The sequence below is a fragment of the Microcebus murinus genome, chromosome 8 (genome assembly GCF_040939455.1).
Source record: "Microcebus murinus isolate Inina chromosome 8, M.murinus_Inina_mat1.0, whole genome shotgun sequence".
Lineage (NCBI taxonomy): Eukaryota > Metazoa > Chordata > Mammalia > Primates > Cheirogaleidae > Microcebus > Microcebus murinus.
Genome location: NC_134111.1, coordinates 48,096,503 through 48,123,053, shown reverse-complemented (window position 1 = coordinate 48,123,053; position 26,551 = coordinate 48,096,503). Strand labels below are relative to the sequence as shown.

The window sequence follows — 26,551 nt, the reverse complement described above, 5'->3', positions numbered from 1 at the left end:
TATTCTTCTTATGTAAAGATGTATCATAGGAGAGGAAAGAGCTCCATTACTGTTGGCCATTCAGGTAACTGTAGATTATATTGAGGGATGACTCATGCATTCAGTCATTCAAAACTGCTTCCTGAGGCTGGGCATGGTGGCTCATGCTTGTAATCCTAGCACTCTGTAAGCCAAGGTGGGAGGATCACTTGAGGCCAGGAGTTTGAAGAACACAGGCTTAGACTCTATCTCTAAAAAAAAAAAGAAAAGGAAAAAGAAAAATTAGCTAGACATTTTGGCATGTACCTGTAGTGCCAACTACTCAGGAGGCTGAGGCAGGAGAATCCTTCAAGCCCAGGAATGTGAGGCTGCAGTGAGCTATTATGACATAAATGCACTCATGGGTGTCTGAGTAGCAGAGTGAGACCTTGTCTCAAAAAAATAAAAATAAAAAATGCTTCCTGAGTACTTGCCCATGCCAGGTGTGATGGCAAGCACTGAGGATCTAGAGGTGAGCAAGGCAGGCACAACCCCTGCTCCCCTGGAGTGCACAGGCTTGCCTCGGCTGGTCATGAAAGGGAGAATGGCTAACCTAAAAGAAACTTTCTTGTTCTGAGATAGTCCTTCTAAAATGCAGGGCCTTTAAGGTCGGCCACTGCTGTTTTAACTAAAAGTTTCCCGTCACCCTTACTTCTTAACATCTCTATTGCATATCGAGTCTATCAGCTACTTGGCAGCATAAACTAGTTGGCTTTGTGGTTAACAGACACGAAGCTGCAGGCACTTAATGCTGTAAATATTCTTGCTGCAGGCAGCCCAGACTCCCTGAAGGCTCTCCCCACATCCTCCTATTTGGCCCTCTCAAGGGTAAAAACCCTGAAATAGGGAATGGGGAGAGTTTGCTCCATAGTTCTCCCTGACCAGTAGCTAGCCTGACATGGGTGCTCAGTGCTTACTGAACAACGAATTAAACATTGACTAAGAGTACGTATACATATAGTGACACTACTACAAGTCCAGAAGCATACTGATTGATGATCTCCAGGAAATATGGTCCTGCTCTCTGGAGTGACCATGATAGTAACTCCTGGATCTCCATTTTAGAAAGCTCTATTGGTTGGATGCCCACCTGGATGGCCTCTTTGTCTCCGACCTCAATGGTGAACACCGCCGCAACCTGGCCAGCCACTGTGTGGATGCCAACAACACCTTCTGCTTTGATCGTCCAAGAGGGATCACTCTTCACCCTCAATATGGGTACTGTCTCCCTGTAATCCTGGGCTTCTCTTTCGTGCCCTTATACTGTTCATGTAGCTATCTCAAGGCGGCTTTTCCTGCCTGGTAAATGGTTTAGTATAATGGGTAAAGGCGTGGCTTCTTCAGATGATATTCATCAGCTATTCTGCTTTCTTTGCCATGCACACCTTTTCACTGTCCAAATCACATATTTTGGCAGCATACAAAGAAAACTGTGGTTTAAAAAGACCCACTTCTTTACTGGACTCTGCATGTCAAAGCCACAGTTAATAATGTTCATACTGGAGCATGTTCTGAACGTTGTCCCCCTTTCTCTTTTCTCTTTTGTCTGTTAGTTCTGTTTCCTTTCTGAGAGTCTCTGTAGAATGTAAATTCCATTTCTTTCAATAGAGACAAGGTATGTCTTTTGGCAACTGACATCTTTGGGCATCAGGGACTGAGCGTTTGTTGTTGCTCCACCAGGTACGTCTACTGGGCAGACTGGACTCGCCGTGCATACATCGCAAGAATAGGCATGGATGGAACCAATAAGTCTGTGATTATCTCTACCAAGATAGCGTGGCCCAATGGTATCACCATTGATTACACCAATGATCTACTGTACTGGACAGATGCCCACCTGGGTTACATCGAGTACGTATAGAGAAGCGAATAAAATAATGGGTAGCTGTTTATTCCAAACCTCAGGGCTTATGCTTCCTGTCTGTTAGTCCCATGCATCCTCCACCTGGCCTGTGTACTGGAAGTCACTCCAATGTCACTTCTAACTAAAGCTGCTGGGCTATATGGTATGGTGCAATTGACAGACAGTGAATTTTAAAGTGTTACAGATCAGGGTATGGCCTGGTGCTTTCACTTGTTATTATTTTTTTCATCTGGAAAATGGGGCTAACAATCTCTTCCCTATGGTAGTTAGCTTAGCAGTCAACTCATCTTAATTTTCTTATCTCTTTACTTCACTCTCCCTTCCTAAATATATGATTAATAGATTTTAGTATTTGAGAAAAAGAAAGAGCAAAAGTGTTGGTAAGAATTTCCCTAAAATACTTTGATGCATCTATGATTAAGTATAATGTAGTGTTTTATGAAGCAGTAGAGTCTATTTACATAAATTCAATATGATAATGCATTTACATCTTTCTGGTAATAGAATAATTTTTTTAAAGCATGTTAAATATGCTATTCAATGAAAAAGTCATTGTAGAAATGATAATATACTTTATTAATCAACCAGTACATGTTAATTGGGGGCATTGCTAGTTATGGCTTAATTGGACCATAGTAATGTCTTCTGGGTAAGCATTTATGAATATGTATCCAGGTACAGCCTATTGCATTTAAATGCATAGACGTACCATTAATTCAGTAGAACTATTTCAAAGGCTTTTAGAAATTCTGTCATTTTAGTACATTTATTTTGCTGCCAAAGTCACTGCAGAAAGTTCTGAAGTTCTCTAAGCCCATACTTTTGGAACATGCCACTGAGAATGAAGGAACACCTGGCACACATGCTAGTACTCTTTTGTCCTGTGTTCATAGCATACATGGTTAATGCTACAACTCTCTTTTGTTGAATTGGTTCATTTGATATACTAAGGTAGCCCTTAGCATTCTCATTGCAGAATTTACCATAGCAGATAAAAACTTACTCCAAATTTCTTCTAGTTTATTTGTGTCATTTTAATGTCATACACTAGTAGTGACACCCATGGCCCTTCCCACAGTGTGTGTATCCTATCTTGAAAGGAGTATCAAAGAACTGAGTTAGTTTCCCATACCATTTCATATAGAATTAGAATTATCAAATTCTTTAAAGAAGCTTCAACTTGAGTCTTGTAGATTATTCTTGGTTTTGAAAGCTTAGTAGGTTTAACCGAAATGGATAGTGTACATATGGACAGTGTTTCTGAAAGCATTAGAGGCAAAAAACAAATGTTTTAAACTGCTTGATATTATGTTCAGTTATTGATTAGATCTGATCCAGATTATTTGCATAGCTGGAATTCAGGCAGTTGAGTTTCAGTCCAAAAGTAAAATCATAATATTGGGCACTGTCACTGGGAATGAATGATCCTTTGATATTCATGTAGCCATGTTGACTTGACCACCTCTTGGAGAGGTAGCAATGCATTCAGAAATATATTTCATAGAATACATAAAGCAATACATTTTTATAGAGCATCCAACTGCTTCCTTGTACATCTGGAATGCACCAACATATCATTAGAGTTGTGCCTGTTGTTCTGCTCTTGACAAAAACAATCTTAGAGGTGTCTGAGATCTCTGTGCAGATCATGCAAGGACTGGAAGGGAAGGTCTAAAGACTACTTTCTGGTCCATGATTTTAAAAACACAAAACAGTTGGTGACTAAGTTCTGGTCATTTACCTGCATTCTTAGCAACAGAGGCCAAACAGGTCTTCACGTTTTCCTATGGCTTCTATAAGTTACCATGAAGTATGATATTTTGGGGAACATTTTTAACATCACATAGCTAACATTATCAAGTTTCTTAGTTGCTAGCTCATTCTACCTCTTGTTTTAGTTTATGTTATGTTCCAAAACTTTTGAATATGTCAGTATTTTAGAAATGACTTCTGTAGTAGTAGCTCATTCTGCTAGGGGGGGGGGGGGAAAAGAAATGACTTCTGGCATAGACACATAATAATGAATGAGATGTTGGAACTAAGAGGACTTGGAAATTTCACTGTGGATGCTCTGTGTCATCATGAAATCAGACAACCTTCCCTGAAGGTTTATTCTTCTGGAAAAGTATTCATTAATACTGCCATGGCATGACTAATAATAAATATGTATGCAATAATAATAATAAATGATAATAAATATGTATGCTGATGGTGTATGCAAAGTTCACTCTCCAGGCCTGTATGTTGTGTTCCCCTCAGGTTGTACTGAGAACCCACCTATCTCTTAGAATAGCGTCTCTCCTGAAATCTTCATGAGAATTTGCAATTCCAGCTCTGTATTGCTATCCTCTGCTTTCTTCCAGTGACTTAGCAAACTAGAATGGAGCTCCCCCCAGGATTTCAGAAGGGTGCTTAATGGAGAACCTCAGCATAAGCGCTTATAAACCTACAGCAGCCACACTAGCTGCACCCGCAGGAAAGCAGCTGTGGTTAGGAATTAGTGATTATTGAAACTCCTGTGTCAATTCCTATGCACTTTGAGCACCCTTTCAACTTTTGTTCAGTTAAAATAAATCCTGCAAATTTAGTTTTTTAATGTTTTAATTAAAGATTAGGAGTGTGGGGGAGGATCTGAACTTCAGTTATCTCTAGGAGGTAGAATTTTATTAATTGGTTTGTTCATTAATTTGTCCCAAAAGTTATTAGAGGGAGAGGGGTTATCTTCCTCCTCGAGTGACTATTTCTTCCTGTTGTCACAGGTACTCCGATCTGGAGGGCAACCATCGACACACGGTTTACGACGGGACGCTGCCTCACCCCTTTGCTGTTACCATTTTTGAAGACACTGTTTACTGGACAGATTGGAATACAAGGACAGTTGAAAAGGGAAACAAATATGATGGATCAAATAGGATGATGCTGGTGAACACTACACATAGACCGTTTGACATCCATGTGTACCATCCCTACAGGCAGCCAATTGGTGAGTGGGTGATTGAGGAGTTAGGGTTATGCCTTAGGTTATGTGATTATTGTGATTTACAAAGGGTTCGTTGTTCCTTGTTAGTATTTTCTTCAAAACATATGCTGAGAGTTGAGAGCATGCAAATATCTTTAGAATTTATTCCCTCCTACTCCTGGAAAAGCTACTTAGAACTCTTTTTTAAATCTTGCCCCATTCTTCAAGATCAATATGTGGGGTTTTTGTTCATTTTATCCATTTTGGTAGGAAGACTGAAGTGTTTTAAAGTATGCTAAAAATATGACATTTCAGCCCTTTGAAAACTAAGGGCATTTTCTTATATAACCATAATGCAATTATGACACCTAATAAATTTATAATCATTTCTTAATCCATCTACTTTAAAAGAAAATTACAGTCATTATAAAACATCTATTAAATGTCTATGTTTATGACATTGTATTATGTATCATAGGTGTTATTCTCAACTTCTAGAAGATAATAACATCAAAAGTAATGCATTTTATTGTCTCATAAGTTAGAGAATCTATTTTCTTTGTGAACTTGTATTCCTATTCATGCAATTAAAGCCATGTTATAATTTAGAGATAATCTAGCAAAGGTCTGGAGTATGTGTTGGGGATGGGTCTGCTTTGTTGTGATGTTTTGCTAAAACATATGGTAAACTTGGAGGTAAGGAAAAATAAGAATTGGCAAAATAAAGATATCTAGTATTTATTTCCAGACATTAATATTCCTCATATTATTAGAAGTTCAAGTTAATCTCCACCTTTAAGGGGTGACCCAGAAAATGAGTAAAGATTTTACTTAGTTTATCCACCCATATTAATCTTGGCCAAACTTCTGTTACCTGTATCCTTGGAATGAGGGAATGAATATAACATCTACTAGAAACAAAGATTGATTCACTTAGATTCTGGCCACTTGAATGTAAGCTAAATCAACTACCTGCTCTCCCAGGACTTTAAGATACGTATCTTTTTTAGTCAAGAACACCAGTGGGTGTGCCTCACTTCTGGTAGCACATAAATGAGTTTTCTCAAAGCACAAGGTGGTTGTTTATATAACTCTCTCATCTGTCCTATTTATGAGCTTTTGAGAAAAGCGTAAAACCAGTCTAATTATTTTTATTTTTCACTAAGAGGTGATGATCATCATGTCAAGGTGGGTAATCAGCTAATTTGTGCTTGAGACCCCTTTTAAGCAAATGAACACATATTTTCTTTTTCCCCAGTGGTCAATCCGTGTGGTACCAACAATGGTGGCTGTTCTCATCTCTGCCTCATCAAAGCAGGAGGAGAAGGCTTCACCTGCGAGTGTCCAGATGACTTCCACACTCTTCCGCTGAGAGGCAGCACCTACTGCCTGCCCATGTGCTCCAGCACCCAGTTCCTGTGTGCCGACAACCAAAAGTGAGGCTCTCTCTTCCTTCTCCCCGAGGCCTTCTTATCCCTTGAACAGATGTTGAATCTCTAGGCTCCAGGGGATTGGAGTTCATTAATTCAGTTTGTGTAGAACACATTAAGACTCTCAGTCTCCAATTTCAGATAATTCGTTCCACAAATAGAAGGAATTTTTTAACTAAACCGTTATGCCTATGTTTGCAAGCATCCATAGAGAGGAAGCAAACTGTATATTTCTTCCTTCTAATAAATTGTCCCGAGTGTCAGGACCAGAGCATATACAAGTGTGTACTGAAAAGTAGCCCCCAGGAGTGACAGAATTTTACTGTCTTTTCCACACCTATATGGGCCTGGCTCCCTGGTTACCTGTGGCAGAAGAGCCAGGGTTTGACATTCAAGTTTATTTTTGATCATCTGTCTTTGTTATGAAACATGGCCACAGATTATTTCTCTAACCATGTCCACAGGCCATTGATGACTCAGGGGGAACTGAGTCAGAGAGTGGGACGGAGAGAGTCATTCCTAGATCATAGCATCTGAGATGCAAGGTAGATTCTTGTGGTGATGAAATACCTGAGATTAAGAATCTAGCATGCACCTGTCATCACACAGGCACTCAGGAATCGTTAGTGCCCTCTAGTTTCCCAACCAATACCCAGATGTCCTTGATAATATCACCCTGGCAGACAATCTCAACCAGTCACTGCTTCTAGAACCACAGCTCGAAATACCCACTCCATTGTTTGTTGTAGAAAGAATTTAATCGTCATACTTAACACATATTTTAAGTATGTATTTGGGTCTTAGCAAACCTATTCTATCTCGTCAAATTATGTTTTCTCTGAAAATACAACACAGTAATTGAGATTGAATTGGTCCTCTTCTAGGGTCATGAGAGAACTCATGCCATTACCTGGAATTCTGTGTTGACTTTGCTCAGACAGCTGCCAACCTCCCCACCCATGCTTTGCTAGAAAGTGCTGTATTTTCTCCGTGTAGGTGTATTCCTATCTGGTGGAAATGTGATGGCCACAGAGACTGCTCGGATGGCTCTGATGAAACGGTCCTTTGCCCGCAGCGCTTCTGCCGACAGGGACAGTTCCAGTGCAAGGATCGCAACTGCACCAGCCCGCAGACACTGTGCAATGCTCACCAAGATTGCCCTGATGGCTCTGATGAAGACCCTATTCTTTGTGGTGTGTTGAATTGCTTTATGCCTCCTTTGCCCACTTGTCTCGATTGTGTACAATCATGATTCTGTGGGGGGACTTCCTGAATGTCATAAACCAGAAACAAGTTCAAAGTCCTAGGAGAAAACTCACAGGCCCCTCTAACTCTATTTTTTATGAAGTGTTTTAAAAATCCTAAGGTCTTTACAAGGCAAATGGTTGAAGTAGATAAGTTGTCTATATCGGTGGTTCTTCACCACGTGCTAGGCACCGAGTCCTCCTTAAGAGCTAACATTGAGCATGAAGGGAGGGTTTCCCAACCCCATTTTACACAAGGACTCTCAGTTATAATATTGATTGATGTTTCCATTTAAAAAGGCACCACCCCCCTAAAAACCCTACAAACTAAAAACAATATATCAACAACAGCAATAAAACACAAAGTTTGAAAACCAGGTCCAATAAGGGAACAGGGACAGGACAAGGTGTACCTAACAGAACAGGGGATTCAGTCCTTATCCCTTAATTCTGTATGCAAGAAAAAGATACTTAAGAATTTGGGAGACAGTAATAATCAAAGGAATAACTACCCATGTAGTAGTACTGGTTGATAATAAGCACGTTAGGTTCGAAGTCCTCTAAAATTACAGTCGAGTTCTCCAGGATTCATCAGCATAGATTAGAGCCTTCTATTCTTGACGCCTTCCAAGCTGATAACCAAATGCCCCTGTTTTCAGAGAATCATAAGTGTCAGTCCAATGAATGGCAGTGCGCCAACAAACGCTGCATCCCAGAACACTGGCAGTGTGACTCAGTGAACGACTGTGAGGATAACTCAGATGAAGACAGTTCCCACTGTGCCAGCAGGACCTGCCAGCCGGGCCAGTTCAGATGTGCCAACGGCCACTGTATCCCTCAGGACTGGAAGTGTGATGTAGATAATGACTGTGGAGACTACTCAGATGAGCCCATTCACGAATGCAGTAAGTTCTTGTGGGAGGGACATGGCATGACCGGAGTAGGGAGACATGGAGAACCTCCATGTAGATTGAGAGAGGACGTGGAGTCCCCTGCTATAGCCCCATGGGATGGTCCCTCTTGTTTCTCTCTGCAAACTCTGGCACTGCAATGCAAAGTGTAGCTATATGGCTGGCAGGTTTAACCAGCCCCTGTTTCTGAAGTGGCAAACACCTTCTTCTGAGACATAAAATGTCTAACTGTCCATAATATGATGCCAGGAACTCACATTTTACATATCCAGTGCTTTGTGATTTGAGCCTCAGAGAAACACTGTGAGGTAGGGAAGGTGGTGGGTACTAACCAATTCCCATTTTGAAGATGGGGAAACTGAGGCTCCCATTAAGTGGATGGTGCCATTACTATTTAGTGGCAACACTAACACTTCAGCCCAGGCTTTTTACTTCAGATCCAGTCCTTTCTCCTCCGACAAAGCTATACTGCAAAAACCATGACTCTGTTTCTGGTGGTAAACAGATCACATCTAAAACAGACACATGTTGCCAGGGTCAATTTAACTGGTAACAGGGAAATTGTTACTTGTCAGCACCACATCCTGGATATGACAAGATATGAAAACCGTGGTGCCTTCTGATGCCTTCAGTTCTGACTTTTCTGCTTTTTTCATTTTTTTGCTCACTTTTCAGTGAGCCCTGCCTATCGCTGCAACAACATTACGGAATTCAGCTGTCGAACAAATTACCGTTGTGTCCCCAAGTCTGCCGTGTGCAATGGTGTCGATGACTGCAGGGACAACAGTGACGAGCAAGGCTGCGGTAGGAGGGCTGCAGCGGGGTGGGCGAGCGACAAGCAGTCTTTATTGAATGAGAGAGGAGAGTGGACTTCCTTTCCCATGTCGTCTTTTCTTTGCTTACCTCTATAAAAAAAAAAAAAAAAACGAAAACCCTTTTGATAATTCTAATAACACGTTACATTTTTGTAGCGTTTTGCAGGGTTATTGGGGGAATTTAATTTATATCATCTTCAATGACATCCCACCCCAAAGGATGCTATAGTTGGGGAAGACACTAAGATGTTACGAACTTATGTAATTTTTCCCAAACATTCTTATTCATACTTGACAAGTTTAAAGTGTTAAACTTATGTAATTTTTCCCAAACATTCTTATTCATACTTGACAAGTTTAAAGTGTTTGTCTAATCTTATAGATTGATTGAAATTGTTATAAGGTGGGTAGAGAAAAGACTTTGTATCTGTCTCTAAAAAGGATATTTCTAAATCAGAATATTTGTTATTTGGGGATTTTCATATTCTGAATGTCTTTCTAACATTCCATATCATCTATTGGACAGCTATAGTCACTCTGGCAACATGGGAAGATTTTAGGGACAAAAGGCCAAATATGGAATTTGTGTAGATTAGGCATGTACTCTAATTAAAACCAAAATGTGAATGTGTGTGTGTTGGGTGTAGTTGGATGAGAGACAAGGAAGAAGATGGATTATTTCAATAACACCAAGTCTAACCGTCTGAAGACAATCTGATAGAAATGTTCTATTTGTTGTGGCATCATTTTAGCCTCTCTTCCCAGGCCTTTGTTGCAAATTACAAATCAGATACCAATTCGTTTTTTTGAAAAATTTCCACAAAAGGGAATGAATCTAGTTTCAGGCAATAAGATAGGTTAGGAATATTGGCAGTGAATCTTGCTGGCATTCCTCTCTCTGGGAGCTTCAAAAATGTGGTGACATAATTCTCAGACTATCTCACAAAAAAGCCAGTGCCACCTAGTACATTTCTTCACCACTGCTTTATGAAGTCTTTGCAATGACTGTGCTTTGCAGAGGAGGTGACATGCCATCCTTCGGGGGATTTCCGTTGTAAAAATCACCAGTGCATCCCTCTTCGCTGGAAATGTGATGGGCAAAATGACTGTGGAGATAACTCGGATGAGGAAGGCTGTGGTGAGTTTTCATAGTTATATGGTCCTCATGTGCCACCAGAGCTGTGATGTTTGCTGTTTGTACATAAATATACATTCAACTGTCTATGCTATTCATCGTTGGTGGGCAAGATGACAGCTCTTTGAAGTCTTTCTGCTGGTTGGTACATTTCTGCTTTCTCTTCCACTAACAGCATAGTCATCTCAGATGCTTAAAATCAAGGTTGAGGAGGAGAATAATTACATAAGTATATCTTTTATCGATTTAATTTGTTTACACCCAATTTTTTTTCCCAAAAAGAACTTGATGTGCCTTACAATCAAGGACAAATATAGTGAGAGAAGTAGAATAGAAATACAAAATCAGGACCAAAGACCCTGATTCTTCAGCTCTTTCCCCAAAATGACCTTAATAGCATAGGAAAGAGAACTTGTGTTTGGATGGTTATCCTTCCTGGACTAGCTGACTGTTTTAGGAGGGCTAATGGTTAAATGACAGGACAGGTTTTGGTTCCTCTCTCACAGTTGAAGGTGCCAACTACAAAGCATTGGACAGGGAGGTTGAGGAAAGGAAGCCAAAGGTCTGGATCACACCAAACCAGATGGACAGTCCTGAATAATTGGGTGTGTTTTGGAAACAACTTTTATGAAGGCCTGCACTGAGCATTTATCATTGATTCATGATATATGTCAATTTCCAATGGATTACTATGAAATCTATTCTAAGTTTAGTTACCTTTTTGGAAGTAAGAAGTGATAACCGTTTACTATAGGCAATTGAGAGAATTAGGATGCTGATTATACCTGCAAATATCAGTCAGCTACGACCTTCTTATACAAAAGGGTAATCTAATTGGAATTTTATTTTTTATAAGGAAAAGTTCATGTTGAATCCTATAAGAGATTATCTAGAATTTCACGAAATCAAGAATTATCTTAAGGGAAGCAAAAAAGAAGAAAAGAAAAAACTTATTTAAGATCAAATCACGTTTGGACAAACCGTGTAATAAAGGCCATTCTTTACAGACTCAAAAGTGAGGTGGAAGGTCTAGTTTTGGAGGATGAATGGTCTATCCAAGCACAGCTCTAGGGCTTGGGGCACAGGAGTGCATTGGCCACTGAGGGCTCTTTGGCCAGCTGGTAAGGTGTCGCCAGTGTGTGGTTCCTGGTGCACACTGATGGCCTGGTGTTTTTCTTTTCTAGTCCCCCGGCAGTGCACGGAGAGCGAGTTTCAATGTACCAATCATGAATGCATTCCCTCTCGATGGCTCTGTGACCATAACAACGACTGTGGGGACAACTCAGATGAGCGGGACTGTGGTAACTGTCAGAGTTTTTTGAGAAGCTTACCGTAGAATCTTGTACTGTGACTGAATGGGGACTTCTTTATAGTAAAATTGTATTCATGTAATTTTTATAATATATAGCCTTCACATAACACAGAAACTTCTATGCTTTATTCTTGACTCATAGCAATTCTAGATCAATCATATAAATAGGGGAAAATAGTGAGGAATTTTTAAAAATCTGATTTTAATTCCAACATTTCTTAGCATCAGACTTTAATTTGCATTGGACCTGTATACAAATAAAGACGTTGATCTTCCTGCCATTCCACAGAAAGCCACCCTAAGGAATAACACTACCATAGCTCCCTAGGGTAGAGATCCGAGCACTGGGATAGGAATCCTAAACCCCAAGTAATTTTTATAGCTCCTTACAGATTAAGTGTTGGGTCTTAGGAAAATCAGGAAACATTAAAAATTGCAGAATTCTGGTTTCTGAGGAAAAGCTTAAGAGCTGGATATTATTTACTAAAGGGGAGACAGGTATTCCCATCTCCATGTGTTCAGTGGGGAAAGTGTGAGTTTTGGGAGTCTGTGTATTTGCTAACCACAAGCTGTCAGCCAGCCAGAGGGCACAGATAGGAATGTGGTGGGCCACTCACTGTACTCCAGGTATCCAATACCTGTCTGAAAATGTCAAAGCCTTCCAAGAATAACAGTCTTTTCTCTTCAGAGTTGAGGACCTGCCATCCTGAATATTTTCAGTGTACGAGTGGACATTGTGTGCCCAACCAATTCAAATGTGATGGGACTGCTGACTGCCTCGATGCCTCTGATGAAGCTAATTGTCGTAAGTCCCTTAGGCACCCGTACTGCTGCTTACCTGAAAGTATGGATATGGTCATTCAGACACCAGTCAGATTAAAGGGCCATAAGTATTTTCGGTTTGGCACCTGTTGATAATTATCAGTTCACCTGGGGGCTGAGTCACCACATCCATATATTTCATAATGGCCATCCAAGTACATTTCATTAACGGTATTTTAAACAGAGAATATATTAAGTAGTCCAAGGTAACAAAGTATTTATATATCATCAGCTAATATACAAATCATTAATTGGATAAAAAACATTTCAGGTAAAAAAAAAGAATATTCAAGCCATGTATAAGCTAGTATAAAGAACTTGTGTTGGATATTAGAACATATTGAATTTACGGCTTTAAAAATTTTCAGAATCACACGATGGAATACCAAAATTATTAAAAATGTAAAGGTAATTCAATCACTCAAATTTTGAAGTCTTTATGAATCACTGAAAAAACATTACCTCTTGATGATTATCCATGATGATTATTGTTGATGCTGTGGTTGCCATGTCTTAAAACCTGGTTTCAAAGAGACTCCATAAATGTGTGTGGATAAAATCAGTCCTACCACAGCTGAGGAGTTGCACTTGCTTGCAGAGGCAAAGTCCAATACTGTCCATGGGATGATTCATGTCACTGAAAAGCTGAGCCTGGATGACCGTTCTTACGACATAGTCCATCAGACCCTCAGGCAGGTTAAGGCCACAGTACATCCTGATGAATAAGGAAGAGCAGGCTGTAATGGCAAGAGCCAAAGGAGAAATAGTCAGAAAGCTTTCCAACATTAGTCAATTTGTACAATAATTTGAATGTGTCTCTTCCCCCACGACAGCCACTCGCTTTCCCAATGGTGCATACTGCCAGGCTACCATGTTTGAATGTAAAAACCATGTCTGCATCCACCCGCATTGGAAATGTGATGGCGACGACGATTGTGGCGATGGTTCTGATGAAGAACTTCATCTGTGCGGTAAGAGGCAGAGAAATGCAGTGAATGGGAGTGTGTTGTCTGGCAAAGTCTCAATGTTTTTTACATATAGCATGTAATCCTGGGGGGGGCAGTTGTATAATTTCTGAGTACTGGACACTTGATCAGCATTGTTGGGGTTTCACTTGGCCTTCCTGCTTCAGTTCTTTCTCTGTAACTTGAGAAGGTTGGGCAAACTGCCATGGTTTTAAATATTTTATACCTTTAGAAAACAATTTATTCTAGGGAAATCATACTTGGAATCCCAGTGTGCATAAATAGGTGCAGGTCTTGAAGTCCAAGGAGGAGTATGGGGGAGGTTGTACCTGTCCCTGCTCCATCCTACTTTTGGTATCCCTTGAAGTCTCCTGTCCAAACCCCTAGAGCTTCCTGGAACACTGTCAGAAAATTTTAAGACTGACTTAATCTTTGAAGTCACTTCTCTTTAACATTATAATGTAAAGCCATCTAACTCCCTCTTGTTGAATGATGCATATTTATTTTTTAAGCCAGTGAATCTCAATTTGGGTACATATCAGAATCAGTGATGGAGGAGTGTCTCAAAATCACATGCCCTGGCCTCACCTGGCGGTTAGACTTAAAGAAGCAGAGTCTCTAAGGATGGGCCCTGTGCCTATGTATTTTTAAAAAGCTCTTTAGCTTTTTAGTTTAGTCCCCTGGTCAAGACTACTGATTTTAATAAAGTGAAAGAAAATAAAGTTTGTTTCAATCATTTTGTTGTATGCTTTGAGTCACTGGAGAAACTCTGGGGCAATAGTTCTCATTCAACTAGGAATACTGGTGTCCTTTGGGAACATGTAAGAAATGTAAATTCATGCGCCACACCCATGACCCACCCAGACCGACCCAGTTGGGGCCCCTCAATCTATGCATTAATGAGCCCTTGATTCTGATACAAACTGAGGCTTAAAGATTTTGTATAAGCCTTCAACACAGGAGAAGGGGCCTCTGGAAACATTTCTGCTGAAAGCTTGCAGTCTGACTTGCTTCTGAAGTTCACATTGCCTTTTGCATTCCCTTTCCTAGATTCATCGCTATTTGTTTTTAGCCCAGAGACTTGACTCATGAAAATGACATGTCAGAGTATTTCCCTTCCTTCCCAGAGAACTTGAATTAGTGCACATTATATATTCACAGTGGCATCCCAACATTTTTCTTTCTACCTCTTTACTTGTTAGGAGCTAGCCTTGTTGTTTTGTTTTTAACTTAATGAATCCTGAAAAATATCTTAGGCATATTTAACTTTCAAAGAAGTAATTAGGAAGTTGCTTCTCTCCATAAGATAAAATGCCCATAGCTAGTAAAAATAAACTTGTTATGAAATCACCAACACTGTTTTATCATGTTGTACTGGGCTGTCATAGCAAATAATTTTTGCAATAGTTGTAGTAACAATATTTCTAAGAACCAGCGCTTGGATCTGGTGTTTCCTCCTAATCAACCGAAGAGCCCATGTACAGTCCTGCCAGCCTCTCTAGCCTCATGGAGCCCATTGCCCTCCTCACTGCAGCCACAGTGTGGTCCAGAAACCTGCCCCACTCCTTTCTGCCTCAGAATCCATAGCAAGCCTTTTCCAAACCTTCCTCTCCTGATCTATATCAGATCTAACCAGTAGATGCTTCACCGCTATAAATTTTTAAAGTTAATTTGTAAAGTCTGTTTCTCTGCTAGAATGAAAGTTCCACGAGGACAAGGAACTTTCTTGTTTCCCATCGTATCTAGTACCTACCACAGTGCAACGTTGTGTACGACATACTCAAGATGTATCTGTGGATTGATCAATCAAATGAGTAAATGAATGAATGAATGAATGAAGCAAGCCTGGTGGTGGCATGGGAGTGTTTCCAATATTGACACTTTGTATTCTACTCTTAATTTCTAATTTCATTTTTCTGTCTTTCCTTTCAGCGAGTGTTCACTGTGAATCACCAGGCCGTTTCCGGTGTGACAACAGTCGCTGCATTTATAGCCATGAGGTGTGCAACGGTTTCGATGACTGTGGAGATGGAACTGATGAGAAAGAGGAGAAGTGTAAGCAAAAGTCAAAAGGGAGATGGAAAAATGAAGGGCCCCAAATTATCTGCAGTTTGCAGAATGTACCGCTGGGATTTCAGTTTGTTCTACAGAGGCTTGCTTTGGACCTAGGCTGCAGATCTCTGCTGACGTAACTATTTACATGACCATACAAACACATGCACTACACAGATACAACCCCACCCACTTCTTCCTATCCTATTTGTGTGAAGATGTTAGCACATCCCTTACTTTTTCAGTCTTTGTCCAAACATTTACTGAGCTTTTTCCCATTCTTTTCATAGGAAAATGAGAACAAACACTTAATACTGGTTGAGTCACACTTGCCAAATTAATGATTTATTTTCAAAGATGAGGTTTGGTCATTATTCATCCTAGACTTACTAATTGCTTATCTAGGCATGTGAATGAATATTCCTGCTCAATGCCCAGCTGCAAAAATCATGTTGGGTAGGACAGCAGTGGTGTTAACAGAGCTTATCTAAATATCCTTCTTGAAAATGAAAGTTTATTTCCCAGAAGAGAAAAATGGTAAATTAGTTTAAGATAGAAATTTAAAACTGGCTGCATTTAATATTTTAGGTATTAAAATATCTGTGCTTTTCCTGGATGTTGAGAATATTTTAAAGTCTATCTATTCAAGGGAAGAGTTGATCAATATTCTGGGCAATTTAATTTGCCTAGAAAAACGTCAGTGAGGAAATTTATTTCCCTTGCCTGCAATTACTTCCCCCCACCCCAAAAAAAAGACACCATCTTGGAAAATTTATTGATAAATGGCCTAATTTTTCCATCGTCCATCCCTTGTATTGATGTGGCCTTAGAATGCTGTTCCTCAGAATGTTCACTTCCAGCTCCCATCCCACAGGGGACTGTGTCAGGGAGGACATTGACACTACGGCAGCGTTCAAGTTTATACCCGATTATTATTACTGTTATTATTATTATTGGTAGAGATGAATCTGTGGACATAGCTTTGTTAATATGCTTATTTGAGGTATAGCACAAAAGGATGAAAACCCAGAAATAACATTTTTTAAAAATTTGAGCAGGTTTTCCCCTCACCGGTTGTCTTTCCTTTACCCCTACTAATAGTGCCCTTTTTTTTTCGGAGCAAGGCATTTATAGCACATGCTCAAATCTCAGAGTGGAAAAAAGGAGCAGTAAACTTTTAGTCTTTCAGGGAACAAGGTTTTATTTAGAGGACCTGCTGTCCACCATCACAGTAAGCAAACTGCAACATTTCAATGGCTTAAAACAGCAAAGGTTTCTTCCCCACTCATGTGAAGTATGATGGAGGTCAAGCAGCCTCCCTCTATCCTCTATCCTAAGATTATGCCATCAGAGACACATAATCTTCAAGATTGCCAAGATTGGAGGAGAGAGGAATGGTGGAAGCACCAAAGTTCTAGCTTCCTGGGCCGGGAATTGACAGATATGGCTTCTTCTCACAGTCCATTGGTGGGAACAAGTCACATGGTCCCAATCTAACTGCAAGGGAGACTGGGAAATATAGGGAAGTGTCTGGATATTCAGTGAGCACCAATTCTTGCTACCACACTATACCCTTGTGTCACTAAATAGCCCTTTATGCTTTTTTCTCACACACAGAACACCCCTAGCCCCTCCTTTAGGGATGTAGCTCAAAAGTCCCATTCAGTATCTTCAATCCAGGACCTTTGTGTGATGGGCAGTAGCCATTCCATTAATTCTAGATATGGTTTCTCTTGGTTCGGATATCTGTAAACTAATAGACTAGTTATATCTGTGCCACCTGCTCCCAATAGACAGTGGTAGAACAGGGACAACACAATAGAAATAAACACTCCCAATGGAAAGAAAGAATTAGAGACATATCACAGTCACCAGTCTGTAACAATTCTGAAGTACCACTGGGCTAGGATGACATATATTTGTGTAGGAAAGTCCTGGTTTATGCTTGTTGTCCTGATGGAATAGTTAATACTAAAATAAGATTATGATGGCATAATCTTAGGATGGAGGATGGAGGATGGCTGCTTGACCTCCATCATACCTCACCTGAGTGAGGAAGAAACCTTTGCTGTTTTAAGCCATTGAGATATTGCAGTTTGCTTACTGTGATCGCCTTCACTTTCAAAAGCATACTGGGTTGGAGATAAATTATATAGTCACCCTGTGCAGACATTGTGAAGGCCCCTACTATGGAGAGTGGAGGAAATTTATTGATCAGGTCATGATTCTGCTCTGGAGGAGCACCTGTGTCCAAATGTCGCTCATTGTCTCTTACTCTACCCTTTGGGATGTTTTTCCTTGTGTATTATTCATAGTAATTAATACTAGCTCCTGCAATCAATAAATCCCAAAGTCTCAGTGGTGTGACATAACAAAGACTTATTTCTCACTCATATAAAGGCAACACAGGTTGCATAATCCTCCTCTATCTTGTAGCTATGCCACCTGAAGCACATGGCCTCCAAGGTTACTGTGGCAATGTCAGAGACATGGATGAGGTACATGGGCATTGATTGTTTCAGCCCTGTAATGTCACGTCCAACTCAGCAGCCCATTGGCTAGAACTAATCACATGGTCCTAACCCAGCTGCAAGGGAGACAGGGAAATGTTGGGAAACACTTGTTTATTTGGTAAGCAATAACTGTCTCTGTCACAGAGGAAAACATTTTGTTTCATAGAAGAAAAAGTTTTGACGTTATCTTGTTTTTAAATTACAGGTAGAAAGCCAACCCCTAAGCCTTGTATAGAAGATGAATTTAAGTGTGAAAATGAGCGTTGCATTCCAAAGGACAGTGTATGTGATGATATCAATGACTGTGGTGACTTTTCTGATGAAATGGGTTGCAGTAAGTAAACACCTATTTTTATACTTCATTTTAGTAACTCAGGTTTATCTAATTAAAGCATTAAATAATGTAAAGTAGATAATAAACATATTTCTCTTTAATTTGCTTTGTGCTCTGAATTTCAGTCAAGCCTATGATTGAGCATTTATTCTATAACAGACATTGTGCCAGAAATTCTATGTGTGTTATCTCACTTCATCTTTGTAACAATCATATGAGTTAGGTTCATTATTATCTCTTTAAAATATATAAATGAGGAAACTGACTGAAAGGTTCAATAAATTGACCAAGGCTTAATGTCTTTAAGAGGTAGAGTTAGGATTTGAAATCTGGTCTGCCTAACTGTGGAGCACACCCTCGTCCCAGTTCACCAGGTGCCTCATAGTTCATTAAAGCTACCTATATTACTAACCTGTACATTTTTTTAATCTTAAGCCAAATGCAGTATCCTTGGCACTTGGAAAATCTTCTGAGGGTAGTTGATCAAGATGGAAATGCCACAGGGGACCTTAGAAGGAACGTTTATTTTTATTTTTAAAGTAGAAGGAATACCTTGTGTAGGAAAAGGATAATGAACATGACCAAGGGATGGTTCCAGCTCAATATTTTGATGGGAAATGTTGGAATGACATGTTAATAACTCAGGCTTTTGTAGTTTATTTATGGCTCATGAAGTGCTTTCAAATATATTACCTATTGTGTTACCCAAGTTAGCCCCACTGGGTTGATGATTTTGCCTATCTATAAAATAAAGCTCAGGGAGCTTAAGTGACTTGCTTCAGGTCACCCAGAATGGCAGAGGCAGAACTTGAACAGTCATGTGAGTCCAGGCCAGGAGAGCTGGTCACTAGTCCCTCTGCTACTAGCTGTGCCACTGGTGACCTCTCCAGGCTTTGTTTTCACAGGAAAAAGGAGGGAGTTCTTCAAACTCTAGAAACCTTTGACTTAGTCATCTTAATTGGCTCCATGTGCTTTCAACTTGTTGGGCTTTAATCAATTTTTTCTGAGGCAGCCAAAGGATTTTCTGTCAACTTTTCTCCTTTGTGAGTTACAAAGGGGTGTGAATAACCAGCCATGCTGAGTTGGTTTGCCATTTATTTTATATACCTTCTCAGTGGGGCTTGGAGTTATTGACAGAATGAAGTGACTTAATTACATATTTTTGAAGCATGAACATGATAGCATTTGCAAAGCTGCACACCCAGAGACTGATATGTGAAAGGTTCCAGGAGTTTGGAGTATTTCCAGGTTGGAATTGGGTCAAACAGTGGTTTGTCTTTTAGTTGCCTGTGGCAGTTAAAAGGCTTAAAATCAACTACAATACTTTCCATTCAAATGGCAGAAAGGTTTATTTAAAGGAAATAAGTAGCACAGACATTACTTTGGGTATGGAAGTAGCTTATCTTTTCAGGTATTAAGTGGATACTGTGGGGTAACAATTTTTTTCTTTTTAAACCCAGTTTTAGCAAAGAATGTGGGCTAATAATTTGAGCCATAAGATTCTTATTTAAAATACTGGTTCTTGGGTGCTGCTAATGTATTAGCCCTTCATTTTCTTTCCTCCTTCCTCCTCTTCCTTCCTCTTCCTCTACTTCTCCAAAAGGATCACTGTGAGGTTTGGGACATGTTTGATTTTTTTAAATTTAAGGTGTACAGCCTGATGTTTTGATGTACATAGTGAAGTCTTACTATAATCAAGCAAATGTTAACATATCCTTACTCTCACATAGTTACCTTTTATTTTTATTTTATTTGTGGTAAGAGCACCTCGAATCTATTCTTTTAGCAAATTTCCAGGAATAGAATGACATTAACATTTTTCTCACATCATTCTGATAAAAAGACAAGCAAATCTCAAATATTATATATGTGCTGTTTCTCTGTCTAGTAGTTCTTATTCCTTCTTCATGAAATGGAAAATAGAGCATTTCTTTTATAAACAGTGTCTTATGTCTGGGCTTGGGGAAATCAGTTGTTATATGGATTAAAATGGTGGTCCTTTTCAAATGAAAATGTTACAAGAAATTCCTGAAATTTGAGGAAGAATCCCACAATGTTATGTAGTTTCCACTCTTGTTAAGGAATTTTGCTTCACAAGATTATAACTCATTCAAGGGAGCACTTGGTCCAGAAGTTTTTGCTTCCTGGGACCCCTAATCCCATTGTAGATTTCAGAGCTGGGAGATTACCAAGTCTAATTTTGTGCATGAGACCCAGAGAAGTTATGTGGCTGGCTCACGGATGTCAAGTTAATAAAAATAGGTCACATTTATTTAGCAATGTAGAGATGATATCACTACCAACCTTATAAAAATTTAAAAGGTAATAGAGAATACTATGAAAATCTTTATGGCAATAAGTTAGACAATTTACATTAAGTGGACAAATTTTTGGAAAGACAAAACACAGAAACCGGCTCAAGAAGAAATAGAAAATTTTAATAGACTTATTTATTATGAAGCTTTCACATGTATAGTTTTGAAGTCTACTCCAAGGGAAGCATTCCACTGAATGTCATTGTGCTTATTTTGTGGTTATTTTTCTTTTTTAAACTCAATATTTTTAGTCTGTTTAAACCACATTGCTGATATAGTCATGGTACCCTAAGGGACTCTGAGAAGTGATTAAGTTCACCTTGTATAGAATTGTGGTCTCTGAGCCCCACCCTGGGCTGCAGCCCAGTACTGATCTGTGGCCTGTTGGGAACCCGGCCGCATATCACTGCCTGAGCTCCAACCCCCACCCCCCCACCCTGATCCATAGAAAAACTGTCTTCCATGAAACCAGTCCTGGTGCCAAAAAGTTTGGGAACCACTGGTATAGAACATAGGTAGATATAAATCTATTTTGATTTGGAAGAATTGAACTGGGAAATACCACAGTCTCTTCAGCTAAAATATTCAGAAGCCTGTGACCAAGAGACATTTCATTTGAGAGTCAGATGAAGCTGTAGTACTTGTTGGAGATAACCACTTCTCACCTCCCTCCCCTTGATCACTCACTGTCTATTAATATATGTTCATCTTCATCAGCTTCGCTGTAAGACCTTGGTTTAGGGGTAGATGGAAACTGAGGATAAAGGAAGCAAACTGATAAGAATGACAAGAATGAAAGCCAGGTGGCTTGGCTAGATACTGGCAGAGACAAGATCATGGGGCATTGATGAGCAATGAAGTGTTAGGGTAGCGTCTGAGCTGTTAAAAGTCTACCTTGGAACATCTGGAGCCAAAGAATAACAGGGATAACAAGGACTATTCATATGAGGCTTACAAAAATAAACTATTGGTTGATTTTTTTGAGTACTTGAAAGTAAAGATCATTTGAATCCCATAAGTGAGATAAAAGTAAGTTTGGGGTATTTTTGCTGTCTTTTTTTTGCATATGGAAGTATAAAAAATATTTCTTAGTATTTAAAAAAATACAAGAAATATTTTATACTAAATGGAAAGTTTTTCAACCTTTTTCTTCCTTTTATTATAGATATTTCCCATGTCAAAGTATCATTTAAAATCATGAATTTGAATGATCACATAGCAATCCCTCATGTAATCATTCATTGCTTCTAAGATGTATATTTTCACATTTTAACATCTCTGAAACCAAAGTGCATCTTATAATTGATAATTGTCATAATGTGAGTTCTGAACGTTTCTATTTTAGTGTTAGATAAAATAATGGTGCATCTGTGGTGTCTTAGATTTGATAAAATGTACTATAATATGATTGATTCCCCATTATTAAATGTACAGTCAAGTTGTTTTCAAAATTGTCTTATTCTCAATAATGTCATAATCCTTAAACATAAATCGTAGTGTATAATTTTTATTCCTTCCTGAGGGAAAATTCATTAACATGGAATGAATATGAATAAAAAATATGAATGTTTTTAAAGCCCTTGATACACACATTCATATTACAAAATGTGTATGAAAATACACAACAGTCATATTACAAAATGACTTAGGACTCTATGCATTTTACTGCACCATGGCCAATGCTTGACTTACATACATATATTCAGTTGGTCAATGTTAGACAAATTATAGTCTTCTTATAACCTTATAATGTCCTCCTATTTATAACTTTGTTCTAACCTGTGCCAGTCTTTTATTTATACATGTGTCTGTTTGTCAATCTACCTATTTATAAGATTAAGATAGTAGAGCAGCTGATAATAGCTGTAGAGGGTCTGGCTTCATAGTTCCAGAATCCATAGGATGGCTCTGAAGGTGAGCCTGTCATTGCTATATATAATGGGAAAATTGGCTCAAGGGCTTAACGTCACATACATTTGTGTAAATGGCATTTAGCCCATTACCAGAAATCAGTATCCAGATGTGCCCTAGCCTCTCAAAGGCTTATAGAGAGGGGTCATCTCAAGATGTCCTATAGTTGGTCATGGGCAGGTGTTCCTTTTGATGTACCACTTGATTGTTCATTTGTGGTTGATCTGGTTTGTAATGCTGAGATTGTATTTTTCAGATCTAGGAAAAGATAGAACATGTGCTGAACATATATGTGAACAAAATTGTACCCAATTAAGTGAAGGAGGATTTATCTGTTCCTGCAGAGCTGGGTTCAAAGCTGAGCTATTCGACGCAAACGCCTGTCGAGGTAGAGTATATTTCCTCCAATTCCTATTAGGAGAACCTGTTACTATTTAGGTTCTTCAACCATTCCCTTTTATTAAATAATATATCACTATTTAATTCCCTTAATGGGGCTACACTCGGGATTTTAGGTCATTAAACTACTCCGGAATGCCAATTGCGTTTGTTTGCCTCTGCATACATGCTCTTACCGGTGCCTGGCAAAGTGCTTGGAAGATAGTGTGTGTTCAGTAATGTCTGTGGAATTGATGTGAATGATGAAGGCCTCAGTAACGATGGCTGCTTATTGTACCAGTGCGTGAGATTAAAGTTTTTCACAAAACAAAATCTTAAGCCAAACAACACCTACTTATGCCAGACATAAATGAGTTCTAAAGCATGAAGTCAGAAAGTAGCTTATCAAGATTGTAAGCAATGAGTATAATTTTAATTATCTTTTATTTTTTGAATTTATTGTTTCTAAGTCATGATGTGTTGTACTCAGATGATTATAAGAGTTTGTTTGGACCAGGCGCAGTGGCTCACGCCTGTAATCTTAGCACTCTGGGAGGCTGAGGCAGTCAGATTGCTCGAGGTCAGGAGTTCAAAACCAGCCTGAGCAAGAGCAAGACCCTGTCTCTACTAAACATAGAAAGAAATTAATTGGCCAACTAAAAACATATAGGAAAATTAGCCAGGCATGGTGGCAAATCCCTATAGTCCCAGCTACTTGGGAGGCTGAGGCAGAAGGATTGCTTGAGCCCAGGACTTTGCGCTTGCTGTGAGCTAGGCTGACGCCATGGGACTCTAGCCAGGGCAACAGAGTAAGATTCTGTCTCCAAAAAAAAAAAAAAAAGAGTTCATTTGGGAGCGGAATCATAAGAACCCAATTGGAAAACCAAATCGATGAGTCTTCTTTCTGAGATCAGGTAGCAGAAGGGACGTGGTACCAAACAACATCACAGCAGATGCATTCCGAAAGGGCGAGTTTCCCCTGCTGTTGTACAGAGTGCTAATGCTTCAGTCTAAATCCTGTCTCCGTTGCTTACCAGCTTTGAGACACTGGGTTTAATAATAGTCTTTACCTCTTACGAGTTTTTTTGGGAAGATTAAATGAGGGAAAAAACACGGAAAGCATGTGAAAAACATCCGAAACTTAGTAAGTATTGGTACCGCACATGTTGGTATCCTCGCTTATTTTCAACTGCACTCTTCTCAGTCATTATTGCTTGTGAATATGAATTTAAACAGAAGCAGGTTCTCTAAGGAATGATGGGAGCAGATGTTGCATATTTAGTTTTATTTTGCCTACAGACATCAATGAATGTGAGCAATATGGGACTTGTTCCCAGAACTGCAAAAATACCAAAGGAAGTTATGAGTGTGTCTGCGCTGACGGCTTCCGGTCTGTGGGGGACAAATATGGAAAACGATGTGCAGCTGAAGGTATGATGGGTTTATATCGGGATTAATTGACTTTCAGGAATATGAGGAAATAAGCCTTACACTCTCAGAGTCTTATTTTTAACTCATTGGCGGCTACTTCTCTTCGAACACCTATTCAGTCTCTCCCCTCTCTTCCCCTGCCAGCTTAAAACAATGGCCATGTCTCCCAACAAGTATGTAGGAATTAAAACAAGAGTCAGATGTTACTTACTATTCTGGATTTAGCCTCTCATCCACGTTGATGAAAACTTCAAAAAATGGACAAGTTGTCACCCTCCAGAAGGTTCAAACAACAAAAGCTTCCCTGCTTGATAGTCATCATTAGCAGGGGAAATTTATGAGGCCCTCTAGCTCCCACTTCACTAAGATCAAGGTTTGAGCCCTGTAGTCCATGATGGCTCACAAAAAACAGTCACACTGCATTGGGTCAAATCAAGGACACTCTGCTGACATACCCCTTTTTAGTTTTCATGGGCTAGTGATCACACACAGAAAGGAGTCTTGTGTGTTTATGACTTCAATCATTAGTTTTACATTTTAGGTTATGCCAGTATCTGATAATCAGGCCTGATAAAAAGCAGTAATAAGGACTAAATAGAAATGACAAAAGAGAAAGAACATAAGTCATAAATATTATACTCCAAATTTCAGAGGTCTATTCTAAATCATCATATCCTAGTTAAGGGGTCTAGGTCTTTATTTTGAAGTTGAAGTTCGGATTAGATTTTAAGGGACTTGATAAGGAAATAGCATCTTATTTTGTAAATTACAGGTAAATGGACAAAATAGCCATTTGGTTTCTTCATACAAATTGGGCTTAAAGCATACGTTTGACTAACATACTTAAAATATTTTATCCTCCAAACATTGTTGACAGTGAGTGAAAACTAGGGTGAAGGAAGTTGAACAGTTGGTATGGTAGTTAAGCAGCTAATTAAAAAATGTTTAAATCTTTTACCTCTAAGCAGTCAACTGAAATAAATTAAAATAGTCATATGAAACATAATGTCAAGATAGAGGAAATATGTAAAATGAACTTTGCAGGTTACTTAAATTGGATTTGATTGACATTATGCAAGTAAATTCAAAAAATTCTAGATAATATATTTTGCATGAGTCACCACTTGAAATAGCTGCTTTAGGTTAAACAAAAAATCAAGAACAAGCTGGGTTTCTTTGTCACTAACTAGAAGATCAATTGGGTCATGGTGCTGATTGCCTGCTAAAAGAATCATAAAATCTGCCAGTAAACAGTGAGGACTGAGACATTCCTGGTAAACTGTTAATAAGGCTATGAATATTGTATTTCTTCTGTAAGACTGAATGTCTACATTCTTGTCTGTTTTAATGTCAGTGAATAAAGAAAAAAATTGAGTAAAAATGAGGACTCTACTTAGGGGTCTCAGTCTTGCTTTGCTCTAAACCACCACTGAAGACAAAGAATAAAGAACTGAAAATATCCCTCAGAGAAATGTCAGTTTTCCACTTGAAATGGAGACAAGATTGTTAAGTCATGGACATTGCAACCCAGTAGGATAGTCAGCAATGATTAACAGAGGCAGGTTCCTGTAAAAACTCATGTTTTTTTTTAAAGGGGGCAGGTACTTGATGTGCATTTTATATCCTACTGTATACACAAAAAGTTCATGTAGAATTCAAACAGGTAAAGTAGCCCCTCTTTTGTTTATAGGTGACCCTCCTTTGTTGCTCCTGCCTGACAACGTTCGAATTCGGAAATACAATCTCTCCTCTGAGAGGTTCTCAGAATATCTTCAAGACGAGGACTCTATTGAGGCTGTTGATTACGACTGGGATCCTGAGGGCATAGGCCTCAGTGAGTATACACGTTGGCATCTTTCACTGACATGAAATGACTTTCTGGAATTTTAAGGTGTTGGATTTTGAAGAATTTAATTTTTAATGCATGAATTTTGTTGCAAGAGTGGAAGAGGAGTTTCCTTCTCTTTAGAATGCTCCTTACACATTAGCATGCCTGTGGGTCCTAGCCAATCTTTCCTGTCTTCTCTCCAAACCTCCTCCCATCTCAGGGGATTGTCCTTTGTGGACTACCTCACCTGTCCTTGTCTTTGCTCATGTAGATCCTGTTCTTCCCTCCTGTTGTATACTTGGAAAATTTCTACT

General features: G+C 39.2%; 1 protein-coding gene across 1 annotated transcript in view; it reads left to right on the top strand.

Annotated features, from left to right (window-relative positions):
• LRP2 (LDL receptor related protein 2) overlaps positions 1-26,551 on the top strand; it is a 188,309-nt gene that overhangs the window by 139,774 nt on the left and 21,984 nt on the right. Inside the window, exons 51-66 of the mRNA XM_012781883.3 lie at positions 1,084-1,236; positions 1,699-1,869; positions 4,642-4,865; positions 6,100-6,277; positions 7,268-7,464; positions 8,175-8,420; positions 9,102-9,230; positions 10,260-10,379; positions 11,561-11,677; positions 12,377-12,493; positions 13,344-13,481; positions 15,408-15,530; positions 18,246-18,374; positions 22,857-22,988; positions 24,278-24,409; positions 26,100-26,243. Coding sequence (XP_012637337.2) covers positions 1,084-1,236; positions 1,699-1,869; positions 4,642-4,865; positions 6,100-6,277; positions 7,268-7,464; positions 8,175-8,420; positions 9,102-9,230; positions 10,260-10,379; positions 11,561-11,677; positions 12,377-12,493; positions 13,344-13,481; positions 15,408-15,530; positions 18,246-18,374; positions 22,857-22,988; positions 24,278-24,409; positions 26,100-26,243 — 2,450 coding nt within the window. The remainder of the gene's footprint in view (positions 1-1,083; positions 1,237-1,698; positions 1,870-4,641; positions 4,866-6,099; positions 6,278-7,267; positions 7,465-8,174; positions 8,421-9,101; positions 9,231-10,259; positions 10,380-11,560; positions 11,678-12,376; positions 12,494-13,343; positions 13,482-15,407; positions 15,531-18,245; positions 18,375-22,856; positions 22,989-24,277; positions 24,410-26,099; positions 26,244-26,551) is intronic.